The sequence below is a fragment of the Crocodylus porosus genome, unplaced genomic scaffold (genome assembly GCF_001723895.1).
Source record: "Crocodylus porosus isolate Cpor-Errol unplaced genomic scaffold, CroPor_comp1, whole genome shotgun sequence".
NCBI classification, from domain to species: domain Eukaryota; kingdom Metazoa; phylum Chordata; order Crocodylia; family Crocodylidae; genus Crocodylus; species Crocodylus porosus.
Window position 1 is genome coordinate 582028 of NW_017728914.1, and position 27884 is coordinate 609911.

The 27884-nt window shown below is 47.3% G+C and overlaps 1 protein-coding gene across 1 annotated transcript; it reads left to right on the top strand.

Moving 5' to 3' along the window:
* Nucleotides 1-27884, top strand: LOC109309893 (histidine--tRNA ligase, cytoplasmic-like). Its single transcript, XM_019534772.1, has 13 exons — nt 1-137; nt 221-310; nt 4240-4359; nt 4692-4787; nt 5284-5409; nt 5679-5786; nt 7915-8013; nt 19590-19683; nt 20016-20143; nt 20233-20475; nt 23243-23359; nt 24638-24784; nt 27331-27884. Exons 1-13 carry the CDS (start codon nt 45-47, stop codon nt 27388-27390), a joined length of 1521 nt encoding a protein of 506 aa, XP_019390317.1. The 5' UTR covers nt 1-44; the 3' UTR covers nt 27391-27884.

The window sequence follows — 27884 nt, forward strand, 5'->3', positions numbered from 1 at the left end:
TTTTGCGCAGGCGCCAATGAGGAAGCAGCGCCGGTGGTGACATTATGGCGACTGAGGCGGCGGCGCTGGCTGAGGCGCTTCGGCTGCAGGCGGACACGGTGCGGCGACTGAAGCAGGAGCAGGCTGGCACCGAGGAGGTGAGGCCGCGAGCGGTTGGGCGCTGACCCGCGTCTGGGAGGCCCCGCGCGGCTCCTTACTTGGTCCCGTCTCGTCCCTGCAGGTGGCGGAGCAGGTGGCCAAGTTGCTGGAGCTGAAGGGGCGGCTGGGCGTGGACGATGGGCGGCCCCGCTTCCTGCTCAAGACCCCCAAGGTAACGCGCGGCTGGGCTGGGCAACAGGATGTGTCTCCTCTGCCCGTGCGGGAGGCCATAGCAGCCACCACTATGGATTTGGCACCTGGCCTGTGCGTTGGCCACGGGGCTGGTGGCGCTGGTGTCATGGGCAGACCTGGCCCCAGCCTGAGCCTGGGGTGGAGGAAGGGCCAGGCGCTCTCCTAGCTGTGATTAATCAAGAAGCTGAGGAGAAGAGAGGACACTGGTAGTGTCCGTTGCACCAGCTGTGCAGGTGGCAGAGCTGCTGGCCGACCTTTGGGCTGTCAAACACTGTTTCTCAGGTCTGTGCTGACCTGAGGTCCCTGGGGCACAGCACCTGATGCCTGAGGGGTTATCCAGCAGGTCTGTCCATGCACAGCTGGTGCAATGGACAGTACCACACAAAATCCTTGCTCCTTGCACTGAAAAACTCTATTTAAATGGCAGTACTTGCAAGCTGCAAACTTGCCTTCCTAGTTCAGTCACCTTGTGCTCCGTCGTGTCTCATTTCCACTTCTTTCAGAGATCAAAAGAGAAAATAACTATAAACAGGATCTGTATACTTGTGTCCTTAAAACACCAAAATATATCTTCTGCTATGTTAGGATATAATTCCGTAATGTTCAGGGCATAAGAGAACACTGACTGCTTGAAATTAGGAAAGAAGTCTCTAGAGGGCAAGTTATTCCATAAAAGTCCATTTCAGCTTTTCTTACACTTTTTTTGAAGCACCTATTAATGGTATGATCCAAGGCTGTGACTCCTCTAATCTTTTGTAAACTATTTGGGACCAGTAACTGCTCTTCTTACTGCCAAACCCAGAAATGCAGGTTTCCAAGGACCTGGAAGGAGCAGGATTGCACTGAATAGCCAACAACTACATGGTGAAGGGTACTTTAAACAATATTTGTAGACAAAGTTGCCTGTAGTGTCTTAGCCAGATCTATAATACATGAGCACCAGCATTCTCCATCCCCACCAAAATACAAACTTTAGAGGCTTAACAGACTGGATTAAAGAAAAACTTCTTCACGGTTCATGTGACCAGAGTCTGGAACAGACTCCCAACAGGGGTGGTGCAGACACCTACCCTGGAGATCTTCAAAAACAGACTGAACACGCACCTTGCTGGGATTATTTGACCCCAGCAATCCTTCCTGCCCAGAGCAGGGGGGTTGGACCCAATGACATCACAACATCCCTTGCAGCCCTAAGCTTCCATGAATCAGTAGGGGTCTACCCATCTCAAAGAGGCAGCTGGCAGATTTTGCAGGAAAATGGCAGCCTACCCCACTATCTCCCAGGGCTGGCTGTAGCACCTGCCCCTCCCATACCTCTGATTGGCCAAGGGGGCCTTCCCCGTGCCACTGTTTAGTTGCAAGGGCTTCCTGTCATGCAGCCCTGTCCCTTGCTGTCCATTGGTGGAGAGGGGCAGGGCTGCATGGCAGGCAGCCCTCACCAAATCAGTGGCAAGGTGTGGCATCCATCTTGGCCTCACCTTCGTGTGGGCTCTCCCTCTGGGAAGCCAGCATTTTATTTTCAGTAGATTCTTGTGGACCTTGTCCACTTTCATGGGTGATTCTTGATTTCATGATTTCCATGAAATCGCAATTTTGATAGGTTCCTACTTATCAGATGGAATTTGTATTAGTTCAAGTAAACTAGCTCTGAATGACCTCTTCTGTTTAAAGAGTCATGTATGCATACAGTCAAGTTATTATAATGTAGCTTGTTCCGTTTAGCACCAGATACAGTGAATGAGGAAGTTAACACTGCTTGAAGTGATTCTTTCTTCAGATACCAGTGATGAATGTCACATGAGTGGTTGGACGTTTAGGTTCAAAGACCACCTGTACAGTTGTGTTCACAGCGTCTCCTTGTGGCAGCAGGAAGATTGTCAGTACAGTTAGTCTTTACTGATCTAAAAGCTGGCAGCCAGCCTACACTAACATGCCCATGGCTCCCATCCCCCATGTATCTGCCTGGTGTAGGACCAAGGTAGGAGAAATGCTAACAGTTGTTAGGTTGGCCTGGGTCAATGACTCAATACCCCATCTGCAAATATGGTGAAGGGTCCTCCCACACTCACTACAAATGGAGAGGCATCTTTATCCAGTGATTTTTCTATTTTGTGTCTTAACAATCCCTGTCCATAAAGGGGTAAATTATTTAAATCCTTGAATTTACCTATAGAACAGGCAATAGCCAGCAGCAGGACCTAGCGGTAGTCAGCATCTTAGTCTTCTAGATGGTCCCTGTCCTTCTGCGGCTTAGTCTCCAAGCCTTTGAGGCTGTTAACCCTCCTTACCAATGACATCAGCACCATTGGTTTTTATGGAGAGATGTCCGTATCACTAGCAAAGCAGTCCACCAAGCAACTTGTAGTGGGTAATGAATATTGGCCACTACTGCATTAGGCTACATTTGAACAAGCAACTTGGAGATTAAGTGGTTGGTAAATTGTTTCCTTAGTCTATCTACCTCCTGAACTTCAGCAAATATTTTCAGTCAAAAATATGTGAATAAGATCCAGACAATGAAAATAGCTAGTGACACTCATCCCTGAAATGTTTGAGGAACTCCCAGCTCCTGGAGTACTAAAGGAAACTTAGCCCCAGTTTTCCAATACTTGGCAGCCATGTGATCATAATACTAAAAGCTAATTTTCGTTACGTGCCCTGTGAACTCGAGCATTATTCAATTGAATGTGTCAACTTTCTCTTCCCACTGCTCTTTCAGTATAAGATGCAGACATTCAATTGCCATTCCACATTAAAGATTAACTTTAAGTCAGCCACAGGGTGGTGCTGAAGAACATCAGAATGATGCAAAGAGTCTTAACAGGTTAAAAATTAAATGAGAGCTCATTCCTTTGGAAATCAAAATAGCCCTCTTGGCCTTATTTTCTAAAATATCAGATTTTCTGTGAAAAAGGATTCTGTCATTAGAAAACACTTGTAAACTGGATGCTTTCTTCCTCATTTTCCAAAGCTCTTCTTTATTCTCTAGGTCAGGGCTTGGCAACCTAGAGCCCACTGAGCCTTTGGTCTGTACACATGGGGCTTCAGTACCAGTCCCTTTTCTTTTCTGCTACCCTCCCCACGGCAGGGAAAAACAGTCACAGTGGGGGCAGGTGCTTTGCCCATTTGCAGGGAAAAGCAGCAGTGGAGGGCACTTTCCCTGTGCCAACAATGGTGAAAACCAGTAGCGATAGCTGCATACTAGTGCCCACCCATCCACATGCCAGCTTGCCTCTGACCCAAACTGGGTCGTTCTGGCCTGCAGCCTTAAAACATTGCTGACTACTGCTGTAGGTGTTTTGTTGCATCAAGTGCTAAGCTTGTCCTTTGTTTCAGAAAAATCAGCCCCTGCGGTACTTGTCTAAGCTTTGAGTTCTTCACAACAGGAATTTTTTTGCTTGGGACCTGTCTGCAAGGCACTAAGTGTGCTGTTGATGCAATGGAAATGATTGGGGCCCATGCTGAATTCTCTGTGTTCTGAATACTGATGCTTTTTTCTGCTGCCTAGAAACCTCTGGCTCACATTTAGTTGTCATCTCTGTCTAGCAGCTATCTGACTAGCAAGGCCACTTCCAGACAGTGTTTCCTGACTTTCATGTGTACCAGGAGTTGGTCCTGTTCTCTCTTCTCTGGGTCAGGGAGGGCTTTACATTTGGGTTGGGGTTTTTTTTTACCTTCCACTAAGTATGATTGGCACTTTGTTCTCTGAACATCATCTCACTGGTTTCATAAATGCTAACTGAAGTCACCTGTCCCACTGATGCTTTCCTCTTTTTGCCACGTACCATGCACCTACCTGACCACTTTAATATTTACTTGGGTTGAGTCATTAATTGTTCAAACTATTAGTGTTTTGTCCTCCTTTTTTTTTTTTTTTTCCCACCCACTCTCTTTGGGGTTGGCTCTCAGGGCACCCGGGACTATGGCCCCAAGCAGATGGCCATCCGGGAAAAAGTCTTCAGCACCATTATCAGCTGTTTCAAGCGTCATGGGGCCGAGGTGATTGACACCCCTGTGTTTGAGCTAAAGGTAGGTATAAGGGTGACATGGTGGCATCTGGGAGGGGATGTCTGTGGTAAGAGGGTCTTATGGGGCCCCAGCAAGTAGGATTGTGCCCATTGAAATATTAGACAATAGCTGCATTAATTATGACCTTAGGGGCAGGCGTGCTGGCTAGAGCTTCAGCCTGAGCAGCTCCTACGAAGATTGAACTCCTCCTCTAGCAAAGCTGGAAGGAATTGACTTATCCTTGTCTCTTTGCATGGAATCATCCTACTTCCTCTGTGACCCTTTTCTTCCTCTTGTTCTCCCTCAGCTTTTATTGCTTCTCACCTGAAATACCACTTCCTTGTTTTCTCTAGGAAACCCTGACTGGGAAGTATGGGGAGGACTCAAAGCTCATCTATGACCTGAAGGATCAGGGGGGAGAACTGCTGTCTCTTCGCTATGATCTGACTGTATCCTTCTGGTGTCCTTGCTGAATCTACCCTTTCATCTTGCCCAGTACATTCGAACTGCGAGCATTGTCATGCATATGTCCAGGGAGGGGAGTGGGAATGGCAGTCTTTTAACACACTGCCTGGAACTCTCATTCTAGTCCTAGTGGTGGGGTGGTTGGACAGCATAGAGGAGTGGAGATGTGAGTTCCTGGCTGTGCCTTCAGTTGTTTGTTAAATGGGGTTAATGGCTTCAGGAAAGGAGAAAACTCCATATCTAGTTCATATTGCTCTGAGGAGCTGGTATAGGGCTGTTCCCTTCTTTCAGCTTCAGTGACTGGTGGGGAACATGATTGCCAATTAACTGTTGCTCATGGAGAAGGGTGTGTACCCTGTTGAGCCTTCATATCAGAGGAAGAAATAATTAAACCTTATTCTATGTGGAGTGATAACAGCTGGGTGTCTCTAGAGCTTGGAAGATGCTGTCTGGGTTCCATCCTTAACTCTTTATTCTGAGGTGCCTTTTGCTCGTTATTTGGCCATGAATAAAATCACCAACATTAAACGCTACCACATTGCTAAAGTTTACAGACGGGATAACCCAGCCATGACAAGGGGCCGCTACCGGGAGTTCTACCAGTGTGTGAGTAACTGCAGCGGAGAGCTGAGTGTCTGGGGCCACTGTTCCTCTTTGGCACTTGGGGAAAGAGGAAAGGAATGTGGGTGGGTCTGGGATCATGGCTTCCCACCGAGCACAAGGAGTGAGAGAGTTCTGTATGAGCCTGGGGTCTTGGCTTCTGTTGTTCGAGGAAGAGGGGCAGCACAGCGATGTTTACTGAGCAGCTTGGTTGTTGGAAGTCTACCACAGCTGTATGGTAGTGCCTCTTCTCACTGCCTTTTCCTGTGTCTTAGGATTTTGACATTGCTGGCCAATTTGACCCCATGATTCCTGATGCTGAGTGTCTGAAGATAGTGTATGAGATCCTGTCTGCACTCCAGCTTGGGGACTTCCTCATTAAGGTGAAACCAGAACCAGGGGCTGATGCATTTTGTTTTCTACTACGATATGGAGCAGAGAGGGTTTTTTTCTTTTCTACTTATTCCAGGTCCTGACCTGGCCCTTTCTACAATGCATACTTCAACTCCATCCACAACCAGTTGTGTTTAGGGTATCTATTAGGGACACACAGGTAGAGATTTTGGGGGCCGATGCCAGTAGTTAAGGAGGCATATTGGCCCATACAGATCTGATACACCTGCCTACAGCTGGTAAGGCTGTTGCAGTGGAAGAGGAGTGGGGAGGGAAGAGGTGTGCGGGGCAGATCAGTGCCCCCCATGGTGAGGGAGGGGTCAGGGGCAGATGCTGCTCAGCTGGGGCGGGGCTCGTGGGGTGGGGGCAGGTCCTGTTGCTGCTTGCACCCCAGGGGGGTGGAGGCAGGCGGGGCATGTGCCCCCTGGATCTTTGGGGTAGGTGGCAGCTGCGGGGTGGAGCCAGAGCCAGCGTTGTGCAGGGCTTTTCTTGCTGGGGGCTGGGCTCGGGGCAGGCTCCGGCACTGGGAGGAGGCTGTAACCACCCCAAATTCTGACACAGCTCCACTCCCAGCCCTGCATCGCCACCCAGCACTGCCCTGGCTCAATGCCCCACCTTCACTTAAGCACCAGGAAAGGCTGGGGCTGTGCCAGGTGGCAGTGTGAGACTGGGAGCAGAGCTGCAATGAAATTTGGGGTAGCTGCAGCCCCCTCCCAGTGCTGCTGGAGCCCACTCCAAGCCCAGCCTCCAGCAAGAAAAGCACCCTGCAGTGCCAGCTCTGGCTCCACCCCACAGCTGCTGCTTGCCCTGCACCGCAGAGATCTGTGGGTCATCCCCCACCCCCAGCCCATGAGCCACACTTCCCTGCCCCGGCTGGGCAGTGCCTGCCCCCACACCCTCCTTCACTGTGGGGGACATTGTCCCTTCCCTCCCCATCCAAGTTACCAGCTCGTGGCAGCTCTCCATGGTGCGAGCTCTGCTCCTCGCTGCCTGAGTGCTACGCTGCAGCTGTGTGCAGCACGGGCATTATCTGCCCCATGGGGCCGATTATCCGATATAGACAATTTTCTTTATATCGGTAACGATCTGATACGAGACTGATATATCAGTGCACCTCTGGTATCTGTTTTTTTCAGTATCTCTCTTGTATACCCTTCGTGAACATATATAGGCTCTTGTCGTCATCTCTTACCTCCTGTGTAGATTGGTACTGTTCCATCTTTTCAGTCTCTCTCCACATGGAAGGTTCTCCACGCCCATATTCATTGTTACTTCTTGACTCGGGCCTGTTGCTTGGGTTCTTTCTTCACTAAACATGGCCAGAATTGTTGGGTATCTGGATTTAAAATATGTTCGATTCTGTTCTCTACTTTTTGTGTGTCTGTTTTTTCTTTTTTCTTTTCTTTTTTTTGGCTAATGGTGCACACAGCTGCCCTGGACTTTTGGTGAATAGTTTCAAGGGCTAGTTGTGTTTTCCTCTCCACACTACCCTCCAATGATTATAGTCGATCTAGATCCTAGCAGTATGGCTGAGTAATTCAAATTATTTCCTTCCCTGTGCAGTACTGTGGATTTGATTTTTGTTGAACCCTGATACTGTGCTGCCACTTTCTAATTTGAGTAGACCACTCAGAATTCCTTCATGATTTTAACCAATTTAAGTGTCCTTGGCACATTTTACTACCTTACTACATACTAGTTTGTTAATGAGTCCTGGTCCTAGTACAGAGTTTGGGACAGCCCACTATTAATTGGCCATCGTGTCAAATATCAAGTATTTGTGCCTTCTCTTTGTATCTGTGTCCAGCTGGCTTCTGATTTGTGACTGAATTTCAGTACTCAAGCATGACCAAACAGTTTCCTAAATAGACCCTTTGAGATGCTTTGAAAGAGGCTTTTTGAAAACCCAGACATTGGTGGTGCTATTCTTATTTATTTGCTGTTCTTATTATAAAATAGGTAAGCCACTGAGACTTCTGAACAGCTGACAGTAGGCAGAGTTACTAGTTAGCTTGCCACAGGGGGATAACTGTGAATCGACCTCTTCCACTTCTAACTTTTCATTGTAAGTGGAGCACATCCACCAGGTTCTTACTAAGTGACTCTGCTTCTTCCCAGGTCAATGACCGGCGCATTTTAGATGGGATGTTTGCAGTTTGTGGAGTTCCAGACAGCAAGTTCCGGACCATTTGCTCCAGTGTGGACAAACTAGACAAAGTAAGGACTTAAGCATCCTGCTGCTGTTACTGCTGTGAATTCCCAGGAATCAAAGGCTTCTTGGACAGATTAAGGCTATGGAATCCAACAGGAGAATGTTACTAAATGCTGAGTCATTTTTCTTTGCTTCCCACCCATGTTGGGAGTGGTTAATATAAGCTCATTGCCTACATGGTGCATTTGGTTTTCCAGGAAACTGCCTGTGCTGTTCTTTTCTTTAGGGTCCCTAGTGTTTCATAAATCAGCAGGAGGTTACAGGGAAAGGCATCTTAAATCTGTGTAATTCTTTAATTCAGCAGCACATGACCTAGAGACTGTTGCTTATGAATCTCCAGAGCAGGGAAGCTCCCTGAGTTGGACATGGTGTTCTGGGCCAGTTAACACAGTTGCTTAGTGTGGTGCAAATGACACTAAAGACCTTGTGTGGGTTTTGCAAAGGTAATTTGGACTATGGTAATCTGTCATACCAAGAGAGACCTTAAAGACACGACTCTTCAATTTGGAAAGGAGAGAAGGCTGAGGGGATATGATAAAGATCTATGAAGTTATGAAGGATGTGGACAAAGTGAATATGGAACTATTATTCACCGAATCTCAGAATACTAGAACTAGTATGTAATTTTGGGGCCCATTTAGTACTTTCTGCCTATGTGTCCTGTTGGCAGTCTGGTACAACATGCTTTTCCCTGACTGAAATTAGCTGACAGGTTTAAAACAAACAAAATAATGTACTTCTTTTATTTAGTGCATACTTAGGTCATGGAACTTATTGCCACAGGAGGTAGTAAATGCAGATGGCATAGCCACATTCAAAAATGGATTAGACGGATTCATAGATGTTAAGTCTGTTGGTACCTATTAAGTAGAAGAGTCAGGGATGCATCTTCTGACATCCTTGAACCAATTATGGTGGATGCCAGGAAGGGTATGACATGGAATGGGTCACTCTACAGAGTGTCTGTTACTCCCACTGTTGGAGATGGGCCTGTTTGTTGCACAATGGCAGTGGGTCTAGCCCAGGTGTGGGCAATTATATTCAGCTGGAGGGCTGCTTCATGAGTTTTGGTGAACTGTCAAGGGCTGCAAGGGTAGCCCAGCCCCTTGACAGGTGCCTTGCCCCCTGGTCACTATCTTGGGATTGGAAGTCCTGTCCCTAACCCAGGGGTGAGCAAAATACTGCCCACGGGCCAAATACAGCCCGCTAGGCCATTCTATCCAACCTGTAGGGCCCCTTAAAACTTTTAAAAACTATATTCATCTGTCCTTGGTTGCTGTCAAAGATGACAGAAGGCAGGGGCAGTAGGACCCAGGGGGAAAGCTCTGGTGGGCTTCTGCAACAGCAGGGCCTGCTTGGCCCACCCCCAAGCCAGCAGGGGCTTCTGTCCTGGGACCATGTGGCTCCTCATGGTTGTGCCAGCATGGGAAACTTGGGTAAGAATGTGTGGGAAAGGGCAGGAAAGGAGTGTGGGCAGGGAATGAGCTGGTGCTGAGCGTGGGGGAAAGTGTCCCCTCCCTGTGGCCGGTGCTCCCTGCTGCAGCTGCTCGCAACCTGTGCAGGGCTGTCCTGAGCAGGCACAAGCAGCCCCATGTAGGCTGCAAGTGGCTGCAGCACAGGGCACTGGCCAGCTGTGCCCCACTTTGGGCCCCACTGGTGCTGGCCTTGGGACATTGGTCCCAAGATGGTAAGCAGGGGGCGGGGCACCTGTCAAGGGGCGGGGCTACCCATGCAGCCCTGGACAGCTCACCAAAACTCATGAAGCAGCCCTCCAGCCAAAATCAAATGTCTACTATAACATTTTAATTTATTTAAATATTATTTTTGTCCAACTTGTGTGTTTGCATAGTGTACAGGCAGTCCTCCGACTTACGACACGATTGGTTCCTGAAAACTGCGTCTTAAGTAGAAACATTGTAACTCGGAACAAATTTTTCTTATAGGAAATAATGTTATAAATGGGGGACTGGTTCCTGAACCAAGCCCCAATACCCTGTTTTCACCAAAAATAACCCAGAATTTTATACTCAATCAATTATAGATGAGTAATATAGCTACATTAATGTATTTATATTGTAAGTAACAACCATATTGATTTGGAAGGACTTCTTTGAGGTGGCTTTGCTGGAGTTTTTGAAGGGCTCTTGGCTGGAGTCTTCTCAAGAGTCTTGGCTGCAGGTTTTTCTGGAGTCTTGTCCACTGCTTAAGGTGTCCAAGGAAGTTTGGACAGATGTTCTCCAGGGAGTTGGACAACACAGCAAACTTGTTCACTGGTGTGGTGTGGTGTGGCGTTAGATCAAGCGTTGTAAAGTCAAAACTGACATCAGAAAGTTGAAACGGTGTCAATTTAAAATGTAAGTGTAAAATGTTGTAACTCGAAACATTGTAAGTCGAGAACTGCCTGTATATAGAAGTGATTACATAATAGTTCAAAATAGTCTTGCTGTTGTATGCTGTTGAAGGGAGTGTGTGTTGAGGTGTGGGGAAGGGTGGAGGTTATGGGGATGGGTGGATGGGTGTGGAAGGGAGAGGGTTTGGCGTGGGGGGGGGGCGGGGTATGTGGTAGGGTGGTTCCTTGCAGTCTCTGCAGTGTGCGAGTCCCCAGAGCTGCATGTGGTGGCAGCAAGCAGGGCCAGCCACAGCTGGCCCCATAGCGCTCCCACCTGAGTCCCTGGCTGCATGTGGAGACAGCAAGCAGGACCAGACTGCTCAACCCCACAGCACACATTCCCACACTCCCACCCGTGTCCCCAGTCACACATGGTGGTAGCGTGCAGAGCCAGCCTGATCCAGCTCCATAGTGTGCAGCTGCAGCACTCCTGCAATGTGCAAGGCCAGCCCAGCCTGGACCCATAGTGCACAGCTCCCCACACTCCCAGCCCCCTTTTCCCCCAACAGGAGTCCCTGGCCCAGTGGGGCCCTTATCTGGATTTCTTGTCTCGCACAAAGCAAGGGCTGGGAAACAGACACAGGGTTGCCAGCAAAAGCCTCTGCCAGGCGGAGGCTCCTGTCTCTAGTACCTCCTAGTTTGGGGCTCAGAGTAGGTCACGCCAGGCTGGGGTGTGGGCTGGCTGCTTAGCAACCAGAGCAGCACCTCCAGCATGGAGGCACCAACTTTCAGAGGGGCAACAAGGGCTAGGGCGCATGATAATTCTTTCAGTTTACAGAGGGGCCCCATGGGACCAGGTGGAACTGCCTGGTGGGCTGAAACCGGCCCCTGGGCCATATTTCTCCTGCCCTTGGTCTAGGCCCACCAGGAACTACGAGCCTACTGTCAGTGGCTAAGAGGTTACTGAATGTACAATAACTAAATTATTGGGATGACCAATGATAGCACAGGAACAGGACTGCAGGTTATAGGTTAATAACTTGGATAACAAGGATGGACACCAGCTAGTGCCCACTGCCCCTTGTATGCATCTAGAAAGCAAGTGGATGCTGCCCATTGGCATTTGCTTGGAGATGGGCATAGGTGAGTGAAAGCAAAAGACCCATGGTGAACTAAAAGTTGCCCAGATTGTCTCCTGATAGCACCTCCTTCCTTGTCTGATGCATGAAAAGCTTGGCCAGGACTAGGAGGAGGTTGACCAAAAGGTCTTGGGACTTTATGGAGTTACAGATGGGTTGTGTATAAAACAAAAGGTGCAGGAAGCAGTGTAATCAACCTCAATAAGATAGTCAAAGAGGGGCTGCAGTCTGGCTGCTGGGCCAGATGGACCATTAATATGACCCACTATGATGCTACTGATTTTTCTGTGTATTCCTGGAGCATGTGGTCCCACCACCCAACTCAGTTGCCATCTAGTACTGCGGCTGCATCGGAGTGTTCAAAAGTTAGTTTGGGGTCCCATTTAATACTCTCTGCCCATGTATCCTGTTGGCAATCTGGTACAACATGCTTTTCTCTGTTTTGGATTTGTGGTGTAGATTGGGGCTGTCCAGCTTCTGAGTGACCAAGGTCTCCTGGTTCCCTGGGCTGCACTCCTTGCAAGCCATGTGCTGCCTGTGAGCTGTCACTTGGACAGCCCTAATACAGATAACTATGTAACCATGTCCTAGGCAGTGACTTTGCTAAACCCTGGGGCTTGGAGTATAGGGAATTCAGCATGTCAAACTGTTGCAGGATTTTAGAGGGTCTTGAGAATAAAAGGCAGGATTTTCAGGACCTTGCCAATCAGCCGCAGTACAGATCCCAGAATCTGGTTCTCGCAGGGAATTTGTGAATTCCTGGACCATAGAAAGTGTCTTCTCAATGTCTGTGTAAATCTGGCCCCTGGAGATAGTGCTGTGTAGCTCAGCAGTAATGTGTCTGGTATCAAAGTAGGAACTGCATAGTCTGTGGCAGCTTAGTGTAGCTGACAGCAGTGCCTGTAGGCCACCATGATAATGAGCAGATGTAACGCTTGGAAACATTCTTTGCCTGTGTTATTCATAACACAGGCAAAGGGACTGGTGAGGGAGCCACCCCCATTGCTGGCCAAAGGAATGTGCAGCGGAAGCACAGGAAGAGCCCATGTAAGGAGTCTATGAAGAGTGTGGCAGGTGAGGACAGATAATGCTGCTGTGTCTGACCAAAAGGATTCAGTGTGATGGGAGAAGGCAGCAAGTATCAAAGGGGACTTCAGAGGCAGCAGCTACCATGACTCCATCCACTATGATATGCTTCAAGAAGAGTTATTTTGCTGCATTAGTCTGAATTGGGCAGAAGGCAGAGTAGATTTGTACCCTTTTATAGGTTAAGTAAATTGTAAGTCTGAGCCTAAGTGACCTCCAAAAGCTCATGCTATATATCTCTGACTTAGTTAGTCTACAAGGTGAAAATCTACTCTCTCTTCTTCAGAAAGCCCAATCTGTGTACCAGAATGTTAGCATGACAGCTTTCTGCCAGGCTTGTCTGTGACGCACATCTACAATAGTGCATAAGTCATACTAGCTGTGGTGTGCTTCCTTTGCTGAATAAGCTCTTATCTGAATAAGCTCTTATCTGTAATTCTCAGGCAGGCTTCATGAAGCTGTGGATAGGACTATAAACATTCACAGTTCTTTGCTAATAAGTAAAGAGGGGAAAAACTTTAAAAGACCACTGTCATTTAAAGAGTCGTAGCCCAAACCAACCCACTAGAAAGTAGGAGTAAATAGAGTTAAGAAAACCCTAGTAAACTTCCCTCAGCACAGGACCAGGGCAAGGCAGTCCAAAGCAGAAGGTGAATGACAGTGCATGGGTTAATTGGCGTCCTCCCTTGTAGTCCCACATACCAGGGCCCCTCTCTCCTGAGAGTTTCCATAATACATAATCCAGAATATGGTGTGTGTACTTGAATGGGTAACATCAATGGGTAACACTGAGAAAGTAACACTGCCAACGACCTGATATTTTGCTGTCCCTGGCAATCTGAAGAAACAAGCACGTGTGGAAAGCAAAACTTCAACGTTGCCAACATACACAGAGATGCTCTTAGAGAGAGTGTGTTGCTGCCAGGTCACAGGTTGGAGACGATTATATTTATTCTTGTGGAGCCCTCCTTTAAAGACTCTATTGAATAAAGTCTCCTGGATGCTTATGTTAAAATGGTCTGCAATGAAATATGTAATGCTGATGCCTTATTAAGATGAAGTTCATGCCTTTAATTTCCAATCCAGTCTTGTTGGCTGCATTCTCAGGCCTTGTGTACACTTGGAAAAGGAGCGGAAGTTCTGAGTTTAGAAAGAGATGGCAATCACTGATTAGTACTGTACTGTAGACAGGGCAAGTAGTAGCTTTAATTTGGTCTAGCTGGGTGAGAATATGCTGTGGACCACTAACACAACTTGCACCATTTTGTGATGAGGTCTTACAACATACTAGCAGCTATCATTTGGAAGGCTGTAGGAGTCATTCACAACTCCTGAAGCAGCAGGAGCTAAAGGGTAGACTGGCCTGAGGTAGATGTTTTTACAGCTGTTAATTGAATTTTGAGATCAAAACGAAAGGTTTGTTTGTCTTGCAGTTCCTGAATTTTACAATAGCTTGGTTCCTCAGGAACTGGCTCACCTGAGGATTTTTTAGGGAGGGCAAAAGGCAATAACATCAGAGTGACAATGGCATAAAGAAAAAGCTGTGTAAATGGGTGGTGTGTGAAGTACTAGGTGTTTGGAAGTGAATGCTTTGCCAGGGCTAACAGGATACAAAATTGTACAGGTAGAGACTTCCAAAATTTGGCTCCTATATAAGGCCCAAAATAATGGTGTAAACCATCAGTTCCAAACTTTACCACATGTACCACCAGTGGTATGCAGACAACCTGTGAGTGGTATGCGGAAGGCCACAGGGAGGGGCAGACATAGACACACACACAGATACCCAGCTGCAGCAGAACTCAGCCCGGCCACATGTGGAGCACCACCCAGCAGGTAAATGTGGTGGTGGGGTGGGGGGTGCAGATCGAGGCCCCCACAGCATGGAAGGGAGGGAGTGGGGCAGGCGCTGGTGTGAATGGGGCCCCAAGGCAGGTGGTGGGACAGTCAGAGCCTGAGCAGCATATCCAGGGGCAGGGGGGAGGCTCCCACCGCTGCATGCCCTCTGGGGGACGCATGGGGGCATGTGCTCCCTGGATTTGTGCACAGGGCAGAGGCAGGTTGCTGCTGTGCACTGGGCTCTGTGCTCTGCTGCTGTTGCTTTGGGAGCAGCATGCAACAATGTGCATCTTCGGCACACTGACTGTGCTGCATCCCCTGCCTCCCTGGCAGCAGCAGGCACATAGCAGCATGCATGGCTCTGATGCAGTGGGGTGCAGAGCCCAGCAGGCAGCCTGCCTCAAATCCACAGGGCACATGACCCCCATGCCTCCCCCAGGATGCATGCAGCAGTGGGAGGCCCCCCCACCCTCTGGAAAGGCCCACACCAATGTGGGAACAGCTTGGGTAGCAGGAGGGGCCCTGTCTTTCTGTGCTGGCCCTCCTGAGGCTATGAGGCAGGCCAGCCCAAGGGAAGAAAATCCCCAGGGGACAGCAGGCTTCCCTCCGGAGCCGCACATAATGCCATGTGCCTTCCGCCACCAGGTGGGCAGGGCACGTGGTGTAACCAGCTTGTGGAAGACGCATGGCAATGGTAGTGGGGTGCAGAGCCCAGCACTCAGTGGGCAGCCCACCTCCATCCTACACAAATCTGGGGGATGTGTCCCCCATGCCTCCCCCAGGGTGCACACAATGGCAGGGATTTTATAGATTTTTCATAGATTTCATAGACATTAGGGCTGAAAGGGACCTGCACCTCCCTACAGCCCTTCCCTTTCCTCTGGCTCCTCCACAGGCTTACCTGCTGGACACTGTGTCTGCATGTGTCTGTGTCACTCCCAAGTTGCAGCCTGCCCAACCCTGATGCTGCCCCTCATTCCTGACCCACAGTAACCTGCAGCCAGCCAGGGTATGCAGGCCCCCCCCCCCGGTTCCAAATCCCACACACACATACCCACAGCTCCCCACATCTTCACAAATTCTCTCACCCCTCAACCATATGAAGTACCTGCATAACTTTGAGTCTTTCTGTGTATAATCTTGAGTTTTTAGCTGTGCAATTAAGATTGCAGTTAATTGCAAATAACTTTTTTAATCATGCAACTAATTGCGATCACATTTTTAAATTTTAATTGTTTTATATGGCTACTGTAACTGATGAAACAGTGTTTTATGATTGCTAAAAGTTTTGATGTTGTTTTAATACATAGCCTGTTACCTATGTGTATAAAAAATTTTGCTGGTGGTACTTAAGGTTGTATCATCTTAAATTGGTTGTATCCAATCTGTCAGAGTTTGGGAACCGCAGGTGTAGACTGATCTCCTTTTTTGAAACCGGCTGGAGGATTTCTGAATTAATTCTTCTTTGAACTATAGGATATTTAGAAAAACATTCAGTCTTTATTTCAGAGATTTCCAGTAATGGCAAATATACCACATACCTTGTCAAGCTGTTCCAATAGTTAATTACCTTCACTATTAAAAGCATCATATTTTTAGTTGGAGACTTGTATCTTCAGTTCCCAGCCATTTTTTTTTGTACTCCTTGTTTACTAAATTGAGAGCCTGTTATCAGTTTTGTCCCCCATATAGATAATTAGGCTGTGATCAAATTATCCCATAACCTTTTTCTGATGAGCTAAATGAATTGAGCTCATGGCATCTTTTATTAAAGATGTGTTTTCCAGTTCTTTAGTCATTCTTATGGCTCTTCATTGAAACCTCTCCAATCTATCAGCAGTGTTTTTTCAGCTGCAGACAGAAAAACTGAACACAGTATTCCAGTGCTAGTCTACTGCATCTAAATACAAATCCACAGAGGGTTGTGGGTCACCAAGAACAAAAAAGCAAAGCTTAGCGTATAGAACAGCTGCTTTCTTTAAAAGTCTGAGCACTGGATTGAGAGTCCAGGTATTCAACTAATCCCTGCTCTGGTGCAAGCTCTGTTGTCTCTCTGGAAAACCTTCATAACCTTTGTGTTTCAGTTCCCTTCTATTAAGTAAGAAGACAGTTTAATTAAGCTAGACTGTACAGCAGCAGCTGCAGCCTGGGTAAAGATTCTTAAGATAGCTTTACATGAGCCAGGTGGAATATCACTAGCAACATTACCCAGATTTCATGGCAGGTCTTGTGTGCCGTAAGCTGCAGCTCTCAATACCCAGAGCAGGTGAGTTTAAAGGTACTTCGGGTGTATCTGCATGAGATACAGGGCTTGCTTAGTGTTGTAAGACTTGTTTATTGTCATTGCAGTACCAAGTGTTCTCTCTTCCTTTTCTACAGTATTTTTTTTCTCGTACTCTGTTCCACCCCTTCATAGATTCATAGAGTCGGAAGGGATCTCAGTGGGCCATCTAGTCCAACCCCCTGTCCCTGGCAGGCAAGAAAAGTCACTGACCCTGGGGTCATGTGATCCCAGCCAGGTGCTTGTCCAGTCTCCTCTTGAAGACCTCCAAGGATGGGGCGAGCACCACCTCCCTTGGGGGCCCATTCCAGATTCTGGCAACCCTGCCCATGAAGAACTTTCTCCTAATGTCCAGCCTAAGCCTTCTCTCTAGTAGCTTATGGCCATTGTTCCTTGTCATTCCAGGGGTGCCCTGGTGAACAGATCATCGCCTACTTCATGTTGCTGTCCCCTTATGAATTAGTATGCCACCACAAGGTCCCCTCTCAACCTTCTCTTGAAGAGGTGAAGAAATTAAGGTCCCTTAGCCTTTCCTCATAGGGCCTTCCCTGCAGGTCTCTAATCAGGCAAGTGGCTCTTCTTTGGACCCTCTCCAGGTTGTCCGCATCCTGCTTGAACTGCGGCATCCAGAACTGGACACAGTACTCCAGCTGTGGATTGACCAGTGTTGCATAGAGGGGGAGAATCACTTCCCTGGACCTGTTTGTGAAGCACCTATGGATGCATGACAAGATGCAATTGGTTCTACCAACTGCTTCATCACATTGGCAACTCATGTTCATGCTGGAGTCAACAGTGACTCCAAGATCTTTTTGTGCTTCAGTGTAACTGAGAAGGTCACCCCCCAGCCTGTAGGTTGATGGCAGTTCTTCCTCCCTAGATGCAGCACCTTGCACTTGTCCTTATTGAATTGCATCCTGTTGCTCGCTGCCCACTTCCCCAGCCTGTCTAGTCAGCCTGGATTCGGTTCCTCCTCTCCAGGGTGTTAGCTGCACCCCATAATTTTGTGTTATCCGCAAATTTGGACAGGGTGCTTCCTACCCCTTCATCCAGATCACTGATGAAGAAGTTGAATAGCACCAGCCCCAAAACTGAGCCCTGAGGGACTCTACTGCACAAATCTTTCCAGGTTGACACTGACCCATCCACCACCACCCTCTGAGTACAACCCTTGAGCCAGTTTGCTACCCAGTCTACCATGTAATCATCCAAGGCAAATCCCCTCAGTTTATTTATAAGAATGGTATGGGATACCTTGTCAAAGACTTTCTTGGAATCCAGATAGTTAACATCCACCTCGACTCCTGCATCTAAACGATTGGTAGCCTTGTTGTGAAAGGAAACTAGGTTAGTCAGGAAGGACCTGCCTGCTAAAAACCCATGTTGGTTACCCTTCCACATAGCATTAACCAGAGGGTTCCCACAGATGGGCTCCTTGATAATTTTTCCTAGGATTTTCCCAGGGATAGAAGTAAGGCTGACTGATCTGTAGTTCCCTGGGTCCTCCTTCCTCCCCTTTAAAAATTGGGGTGATGTTTGCCCTCTTCCAATCCTGCGGAACCTGACCCAAGCACCATGAGCACTCGTATATCCTTACCAGCGGATCAGCTATGACCTCTGCTAATTCCTTCATTACCCATGGGTGGAGTCCCTCTGGTCCCGGTGATTTGAATACGTCCGGTCCCTCCAAGTGTCTTTTTACTGTGTCGGGACTGACTGTTGGTCGGCTGATGTTCCCTTTTTTGGTGTCTGTGATGTATGTTGAGGGTTCACCTAGATTCCCATTTAAGAAGACAAAAGGAAAAAACTCATTGAAGAGCTCTGCCTTGTCCCTGCTATCTGTCACTAAGCCCCCCTGCCCATCTTGTATGGGTCCTATGCTACCCCACACCGTCTTTTTGCTCCCAACATACCTAAAGAAGGACTTTTTATTGTCCTTAATCCCTGATGCTAGCCTGAGTTCTAGAGTTGCCTTGGCCTTCCTGACTGACTCCCTGCAGGTGTGGGCCAAAGAAGTATACTCCTCTTTGCTAGCTACCCCCGCTTCCATTTCCTGTATGCCTCTTTTTTTGCCCTTAAGGTATCTTGGATGCCTCTGGTTAGCCAAAGGGGCTTCCTGGCCCCCCTTGCTCCCTTTCCTTTGCCATGGGATTGACTCACTCTGAGCCCAAAAAATGGTTTCCTTGAGGAATGTCCACCCATCCTGGACCCTCAATGCATCCAAGTTCTTAGCTCCTAGCACCCTGCTAACCAATCTCCTGAGTCTGTTAAAGTCAGCTTTTTTAAAGTTCAGTACCCATGCCGTGCTAGGTATAATGCCTGCCCTTCGCTGGATAGTGAATTTAATCATTTGGTGATCGCTAATCCCTGAGTTGCCTTGAATCCACAGGTCCCCCACCAGGTCATCCCCTGTAGCCAACACTAAGTCGAGCAAGGTGTTGCCCCTGGTGTGACACCTTACCTCCTGTGTTAGGTAGAAGTCCTGAATACAGGTTAAGAACCTGCGAGAGCAGTTAGATCTAGCTGACTGCTCCTCCCATGATATGTCTGGGTAGTTAAGGTCTCCCATGACTACCATATCTCTAGACCTCACAGCCTCTTCGAGCCTTCCTCTAGCTTTCTCTGAGTTCTTGTCTTTTTTTCCTAGTACAGAAAAAATGGCCCCTACTACTTGCTTCCATCCATGATGTTCATTCTTTCACATCTGAGATGAATTAATTAGGTCTTGGAACTCAGAGGCATAAAGATGCATTAAAGACTAATGTGTTGATTTTGCTTTGCTGCTCTCTTCCTCTGAAGCAGAACAGGGAAACCTTGAAGAGCTGGTAATGAGGACTCCACTGAGAGCAATGCCCATTAGCAGCTTCAAACTCAGAGCTGTGCATGACATTGTCATCTCCTCCACAGGTGATGTGGGAGGATGTGAGGAGCGAGATGGTTGGAGAGAAAGGGCTCTCAACTGAGGCTGCAGATTGCATTGGGGAATATGTTAGACTCCATGGTAAGTTCTTTGGAGCTGTGCAATCTTGTCCCTGTCCTTCAGCATCCAGGCCAATAGGGAGTCCCTGTGGGTCACATCACCCACCCAGCAACCACTCCAGCTTGCTCAGCCCCTACACAAGGAGGGTCAGAATTCTGTAGACCCTGGGCTGCTGCTGCTACTTCCTAGGCCAACCTGAGTGTGGTTGGTACCCTGTGGATGGGAGACGGTGATGCACAAGGCTGGAGCAGCAAGCATGTGACTGTGCTGCATAGAGTGAGCCCTAAGAGCTCTGGCTAGTAACCTGGTCCTCCCTGTTTGGTAGGTTTCAGTCATGAGTCCTGTTTCTGCAGGTGGGCTGGACCTGGTTGAACAGCTGCTCCAGGACCCAGAACTCTCCCAGAACAAGCTGGCCAGGGAGGGGCTAGGAGACATGAAGCTGCTGTTTGAGTACCTGATGCTATTTGGCATTGCAGATAAGGTGAGTGGGGCAAGAAGCAAAGGCCTGGCTGAGTGGCCTTGGACTCTTGTAATTGTGCCCAGTAATGGAATTCCCTTTCTGTTGCACAGATCTCCTTTGACCTGAGCCTGGCCCGGGGTCTGGATTATTACACGGGGGTGATCTACGAGGCTGTCCTGCTCCAGCAGCAAAATGACCATGAGGAGGAGCCAGCCACTGTTGGCAGTGTGGCTGGAGGAGGCCGCTATGATGGACTGGTGGGGATGTTTGATCCCAAGGGGAAGAAGGTTCCCTGTGTGGGCGTTAGCATTGGAATCGAACGGATCTTCTCTATCCTGGAGCAGAAAATGGAGGTAAGTGCTGCTCTGCTTTGCTTCCTCATGTTCTCAGGGAAGAGAGACTGGCATTTGACCCTTCTCCCTGCTAGTGCAGAGCCAAGATTTTCAACTCATCTGATGTACTAGTTACTTGCTTAGTTACTCCCCTGAAACAAGGTCCAGTGGCTCTCCCTGATCACACAGCTATTGGCGTGTGAATATTAATTCAGCACAACAGTGGTTTGTGCATGCCTCTGGCTCATTCGTACAGCTAGGGACTATATCATATCTGGTCTCCCCACTTACACTTTTCATAAGCAATTTGTCAACTCCAGGAATGTTGCAAATGGTGTAGGACTGGCTGACTAAATCCCTCTCTAGGAAATGGATTTTGGTACTGGCTGTATTTAACAGTCACATTTCCAGAAGAGCCTGTCAACTTTAAAGTCTGGCCTACAAGACTCCTTGAGTCTCATTTCACTCCAAATTTGTTTAGGAGCTACAAGTACTCATGCCTCTGATTTGTTGTATCCAGTGGGTCTTTGGTTGAGTACCTAAAAATGAGGCGCTCAAAATTAGATGTTACTTCTAAATTCTTGGACCGCAGCAATTAGAGCATCAAAAATTCGACATACTTTTCTAAGCTCATCCCCATTGGTTGCCCATATAGATATAAAGCAGGATGGATTCCACTGATGGGGGGGAAAAAGTTGCATCAAAATTGTTTTTTGTGGTCTATGGGAAGATGTCACATTTGCTTGAAGGGGCACTGAACAGTTTTACTTAATGGATTCTCTATTGGAGGAGAGTCCTCGCATTAGGAAAATTCCCCACCAAGAGGTAAATGAAACACTATGAAATCCCAGCAAATCTTGTTGTCTTCTTGGGGCTGTAGAGAGAAGGTAGCCAGGCATTTGCTCTGCTGTGTTCTGTTCTGAGGGTCTAGGGATGACAGTTTCTTGCAGCATGTAAGGAATCAGGTCCCCACCTGCATTTGTACTGGCTACAAAGGAATGGCTAGCCAGTTGACATGGATAATATCAAGGGTTAAAGGTGACCAGCAGGGGCCTGAAAGAATTTCCCAGGAAAGGGTTTTTTGCTGGTTTTACCCTAGAAAGATGAGAAATACCAGCTCCATCTTCCAAGAAGGGGAGGCAGGACTTGGTAATGGAGTTTTCTTAGCTTCAGCTTGATAAGACTGAGCTCTGATGTTTCATACAGAGTCACAGACATTTAGGGCTGGAAGGGACCTCATGAGATCATCAGTTCCAGCCTCCCTGTTCAGTTTGATTTGCATTATGTCAGTATCTGTGTTCCATGCACTGTAATGGTACCTGCTGCCTTCACACATAGCAAGGTGGAATGCATAGGTCCTGTCCCAATGAGCTAGTCAAAGTATTACAGGCAACCCGCACTTAGTGCTGTTAATTGGTTCGTGAAAAAACAAGTGTTAAGCAAAATGAGCGTTAAGTGAAACTGAAAATATTTGACAACCCAAGATGGCGACCACAATTGTTTTTAATGACCCAAGATGGTGACCGCTAGCGTTATAATGAAACTTGCTGAGTGCTAAATGAAATAGGGTATCAAATTCAAATGAGTGTTATAGCAAAATAGCACTAACTGAAACAGCATTAAGCAGGGGTTGCCTGTACAGAACCTGCAGTCACTGGAGAAACTGCACGTGGGCATTGTTTAGCGCACAAGTCTGGGAAGGGGTGATCTGAACTCCAGGTAAAGAATGTAGGGTCTGCTGATTTAACATGATAGTTCTCCAGCAATTCTGACAGTTCCATGCCCTCCCCCAACAGAGCTGCTATTGCTGACCTCCTTTCTTATGCTTTCATGTACCTCAGCTTTCTGTGGCCTCTTCTGCCAAGTCTTTATCAGGAGGTAGAAGCTAGAGTCTACAAACACAGACTTAATGCCCATTTAAGGCCTGCTCAGCTGATGGTGGGTGGAGTTGCTGGTTAGTGACAGCTCCAATCTGGTGGTGTTGCAGTAGGAAAAGATAGAAACTGCATTTTTCAACAAAATCCAACGTTCTCAGGAAGGTCAAATAGCCCTCAAAGGATGGGGTTTGGTTCTCCTTTGCAGGAGTTATCAAACAATCTTCCTTCACTGTTGCTCTTTGCTTGTCGTTCTACAACCTGAGCAAGTTCTCCCCCTGCCCATTAATTGATGTTTACAAAGGGGTCTAAGGCCCCATCTATATTGCATCAGCGGTGGGTTTCATATACAACAGAACTGAGCACATCTTGCTTTCCTGAGCAGGAAATTAGCTAGTGAGGCTGATTGTCTCACCCTCAGTGCCTGCTCTGAGAACTGCCAAGACTTGAGGGCTCTAGAATGTATGGTGGGAATGAGTCTGGAGCAACTTTGCAATTGAACCACTGGCTCAAGAGCATGCCCATGGACTCAGGTTGGCATGATGAACATGGTCCCTTTCTCCCCGAGATCCACCACTGCTATATAAATAAAAGCCAGATCCTGTTCCATCTGCTAGGCAACTACATTGGTAAGTACAGCCTTATTCCACACTGCTTGCATCCCTGAAAAGGTGTTGAAGCGTTTACTTTTGTCAAGTACCTTTGTCTCAGCCTTAAGCAACCTTTTTCAGGGGCTTAAGCAGGCTGGAATATAGTCACACCTGGATGTCTACTTGGTGATGTACTGAGCCAACGTATTTGGTGGTATTTCTTGACTTGAAGGACTAGAGATGGGTGAAATCTCTGCTCCATAGTTGTTAGGGTAGTTCTGTAGGTCTTGAACAGATCTCTAAACATCCTGTCTCTGCTCCCAGGCTTCCAAGGAGAAGATCCGGACAACAGACACACAAGTGCTTGTGGCGTCTGCTCAAAAGAAACTCCTTGAAGAGAGATTAAAGCTCATCTCTGAGCTATGGGATTCTGGGATCAAGGTATGACTGGAAAGTGTCTGAGCAAGGAAAGAGAGACCAGTTGGATCTATTCCTTCTTTTTCTGGTGCTGGGCATGGAGGACTGTGAGCAATGAGGACTTTCAGGAGAGATGCTGCACCTGAGCAACAAGCTCTGAGCTTTTGATTGTGATTTTACTACCTGTTCAATTCTATCCAGAGGTTCCATGTCTACATTCACGCACTCCTCCTCCTCCTCTGCCAGTCACTGAGAAGGGGACTTGGCATCTGCTTAATAAAAGCACCCAGGTCACTTTACCTCCTGGGGGCTCCAAAAGGTATTTTCTTGTGTCCCTGGGCGAGAGCGTACAGGACATCCTTTATTAAGTCCCTTGCTCCACATCATTTTCCAGCTGTAGCCGCCTCTTCAGACCTAAGAGCTGCTGTCCAGCTCCCCCCACCATTTTGCCCAGCAAGAGAAAATTGCGCCTTCTTCCTAGATTTAACTTCCCAGCCCACCCTTGGCACTGGTAGAGGTAGGCTTTCTGGGGCCTCAGCAAAGCAGAAAGAGAGCTTGAACTGTACTGCCTACCTCAGGAGCCAGCAACCTTTATGAGCCACAGGCAGGAACAACCTGGATCCAGTTCAGCATGGGCCCAGAGGCTTTGGCAGTGTGTCAGCAGCAAGGGCGGGGGGCAGCTGTCTCTGCCTGTTGAAGCCAGGCAAGCGGGAGCTGTGCTGGCTCAATACTTTTCCCAGCCTCCCTTCCCATCCCCCCATGCCTTGGTTGGGTCATGAGTCTAGCTTCCAGCAGGAAGGAGGAGCTGCACTAGGGGTAGACGGCTAGAAGCTTTGCCTGCACTACTGCTGCTTCTCTCTGCTCCTTCCCAACCCTGCAGTGTGGGCACAGCTGGAAGCTGCCCAGCCCTGACTCAGTTCTTCACTGAGGGGACAGAGAGAAATAGCAGCAATGTGGGTACATCTTCCAGCTGCATAGAACCAACACAGCTTCTCACTCTCCAGCCCCAGCACAGGAATGGGTAGAGGCAAGGTCTTCCAGCTCCGCTGTCCTGATATTGCTGATGTGAACATAGAACATAGAAGTGTTTTCTAATGTTGAAGGTAATGTTCCAGCTCTGAAAGTTCTCTTACTGATTTTTCAGAAAGAGAAGCCACATTTACTTCCTGGTAACTCATAACTCTGGTCCTGCTTCCTCAAATGCAGAGCAGAAGGAAAGTCCAGTTAGTAGGAATCTCAGTCCTGAATGCTCAGAGAAATCAGCATGAAACAAACATGCTTCTCTGCTCTGGGTCCCTCTAGGCAGAAGTGCTATACAAGAAGAACCCCAAACTGCTGAACCAGCTGCAATACTGTGAGGACACTGGGATCCCTCTTGTTGCCATCATAGGTGAGCAGGAGCTCAAGGATGGAGTCATCAAGCTGAGAGATGTAGCTACCAGGGAGGAGGTGAGAATTACTTTCCGTATTGGGGATGGGTTGGGCTGGAAATAGACCAGCTTTGCCTTGTCAGAGATTAAATGTACCATACATGGGAAAGGACAGAGGAGAGACCTGACTGTTGCCTGCCTCTCTGCCTATGTGTATATATTCATTGAGTACTAGTGCTGAATTTTGCTGTAGTAACGCATTCACACACACACTACATCGCAGAAAGTCTTAAAGTTATTTGATGAAGGAGAAATTGAAGAAGCTAGGCCTGTTTAGTCTGAATTAGCGAGGTACAGGAAGATAAAAGCTCTCCCCAAACAGTGGGCAGACTGAGCAAAGGGAGAGAAGTAGGGTAGGTGCTAATGAGGACCAGAGTGGAGGTGAGGTTGTTGTGTTAGTGGCAATACTTGTCTAGATTGGAGCAACACTTGCCTAGATTGGAGCAGATCTATGGTGTGGTCATGTTGCTTTCTGTAGTACCCCCTTGTGACGTGCTGTGGTTAACGTTACCTCAATATCCTTCCAAATCTTGTAAAAATGAATTCACAGGCTAAAATACTCAGCTAACATTCCACCTCATTTTGGGTTATTTTAATTGATACCATTGGTTTTGGCTCTTTATGCCAAAAACTTCCCTGTTCAGGTTTCTAATGTCTAGTCCTGCAGCTTCAGTTTCTGAGTTTCCTTCTAGTTCCCTCCGAGCCAGGGAGCTGTACAGAGTCTTTAGCGCAGGTAGTCTCCTGCTCTTATCCTTGGGTTCCAAAGCATTAAGTCATGAAATAGGATTCAGGATTAGTGTATAAAGGATTGACACAACTTGTATGAGTGACAGAAAGGCTTAATTTACTACAAGTATTCACTGTTAAATGAACCTAAAGAAAAGTCCACTATTTTGCTGTAAAGTGATGGTTTCTCTTCGGTGCAGGCAAAGAGGTGGTCTCAATCTTTTCAACTTCTCTAAGGTGTGGATCCTTTCACCTAGAACAGTGGTTCTCAAACTGACAGATTCCACACCACCAATTTAAAACAATACAACCTTAAGTACCACCAGCAAATTTTTGTCATATAAAGTAGTTATAATAAATCTGTTAATGCTTACCACTGACAGGTTGTCTGCATGCCACTGGTGGTACATTTACCACAGATTGGGAACCGCTGACCTAGAAGACCAGCTAGGCATGGTATCAGTTTTTGTGTCAGAATGATTCTCATCCTTGAAGCACACCCTGTTAGCTATTTCAGTCCTCTTTTTTATACCCTTTAGCTCAGCAACTTCAAAGCATTCTCACAGTTGTGTAAATCGAGAGAGTCCCAAGCAGTAATTTAACAGGAAAATCCTGTTAATCACTGTTCATTATTGGTTATTAGAAAGGTCCCAATTTTGATTGAATTTAACCTTCTTCAGTAACAAGAGGTTATCCATTTCTACCAAGTTGGAAAATATCAGGAAATTGATTAGTAAAACTAGGAAAAACACAAGGTTTTTGAGAAGTCATCCTTGGAAGATCAAGGGAACCACTGAGGTAAAATGAGAGTAAATCAGGAGGAGACATCTATCAAGGCCCATACAGAGAATGTCTCTTCCTACATATAAGTTAATTGCAGAAGAAATATTAACTATACTAATTAATCAAGGATAGATATTTTCCACAGTTCCTTACCAGACAAATGGGAGCCTGCTTAAAATCATCATAAATATAATAAAATAACCTGGAAGTGATGCCTCATTTCTTTTCAGAAGGTCCAGCCACAAACTTGCATCCTCTTGCATTATGCAAATGTCATCAATATTTTGTGAGTAGGTCCAGCTCAGCTTGCGTTTCACAGTCATCAAGAAGCACCACAGCTTGGTGGTGGGGTTGTTCTGAAACTTGCCAGACTTTTCCTCCTGTATTTCCTCTTCTAGTTTGGCATGAGGGGCCAAAACCCTTGAGGCCTGGTCATGGAAAATGGTTTCCCAGACTTCTAGAGAAATCTCACTCCTTCCCCCTGAATCTGATAATTCACCAACCCATGCTAATTATGATCAGCTGGGAGTAAATGACCTGTTTATAGGTGATATTTAGCCTGGATTCTCTTAAAAGCCTCTTCTCTGTGTGACAGGAGGATACCTTTGAACTGGTTCCTAAAAAGCTCATTGGAAGCTTGAGAAGGTTGTTTTTGATACAGGAGTAAGAGCATTCTTTGTGTAGCAGTCTAGGAAAAAAGGGCTTTTGGAATCCCAAGAAAAAGGTAACAACCTCTTTAGCTCAGGGTTCATATGGAGAGCTCCCATGCCTGTCATTCTGCAGAGATACTTGTGTAAGATGGGTACTGAACCAGACTTGCTTTCTGATAAAGCTTGATCCAGAGCCCTTCAGGAGGTGACTTGATGCAGTTTGTTACAAACAGCTTCAATAATCACCGGCTTCCAGGTACTTGTGGGAAGGTGGATTGTTGCTATGTCTTTGCAACAAGGGGCAGCAAGTATAATTTCGTGTCTTACTGGATGGGGTAGAAAAAGAAGGTTCCAGGAGGGAATGCTTTAGCATGTCAGGGAGTGGCTTTATTCTCTTTTTTTTCAGGTTGATATTCGTAGGGAAAATCTTGTTGAAGAAATCAAGAAGCGAACATGCCAGCCCTGAAGTCCTCTCAGCCATCCACATCTGCTAGTTTGTTGGATTTTGGTTGATGGAAGGATTTGCAAAGATTTCCTCCAGTAAATGCCAAGGTTCTTGGCTGCTTTGCTTATGACACGTCAGCAGGTTTGGGGTTGGAAGGTTGCTTTGAAGCCATATTTATTTTATTGTGGAACTCCTTTTCCCCAGGGAGCAGAAATGCTGTGTTGTCTGTTTTTGAAGCATGTTCTGCCCCTGAGCAAGTCTGGGGGTGAGCTGGAGCTGGCATTCGCTGAGACTGGAGAATGCCAGCCTCCTGTCTCTGACCATTACTGTTACTTGGCAGAGCTGTGGAGCCCTGTGCCTTTGGCAAATACTGAGCATCTTGGTTACCGCGTCATGTTCCTTTCATGTTAAATAAATGTCCTTATAGCATTCCTTCCAAGGCTGGAGGGAAATTATCTAGTCTCAAACATAATATAAAATATTCTAAGCAAGTTTAATAAACCTTATGAGTCTCA

Bases quoted from the DNA above. Each gene is read 5' to 3' on its own strand.
- LOC109309893 (XM_019534772.1), top strand. From the start codon at position 45: ATGGCGACTGAGGCGGCGGCGCTGGCTGAGGCGCTTCGGCTGCAGGCG. The intron at 311-4,239 runs GTAACGCGCGGC...GTTGGCTCTCAG, and splicing joins TCCTGCTCAAGACCCCCAAG to GGCACCCGGGACTATGGCCC. The intron at 20,144-20,232 runs GTGAGTGGGGCA...TCTGTTGCACAG, and splicing joins TATTTGGCATTGCAGATAAG to ATCTCCTTTGACCTGAGCCT.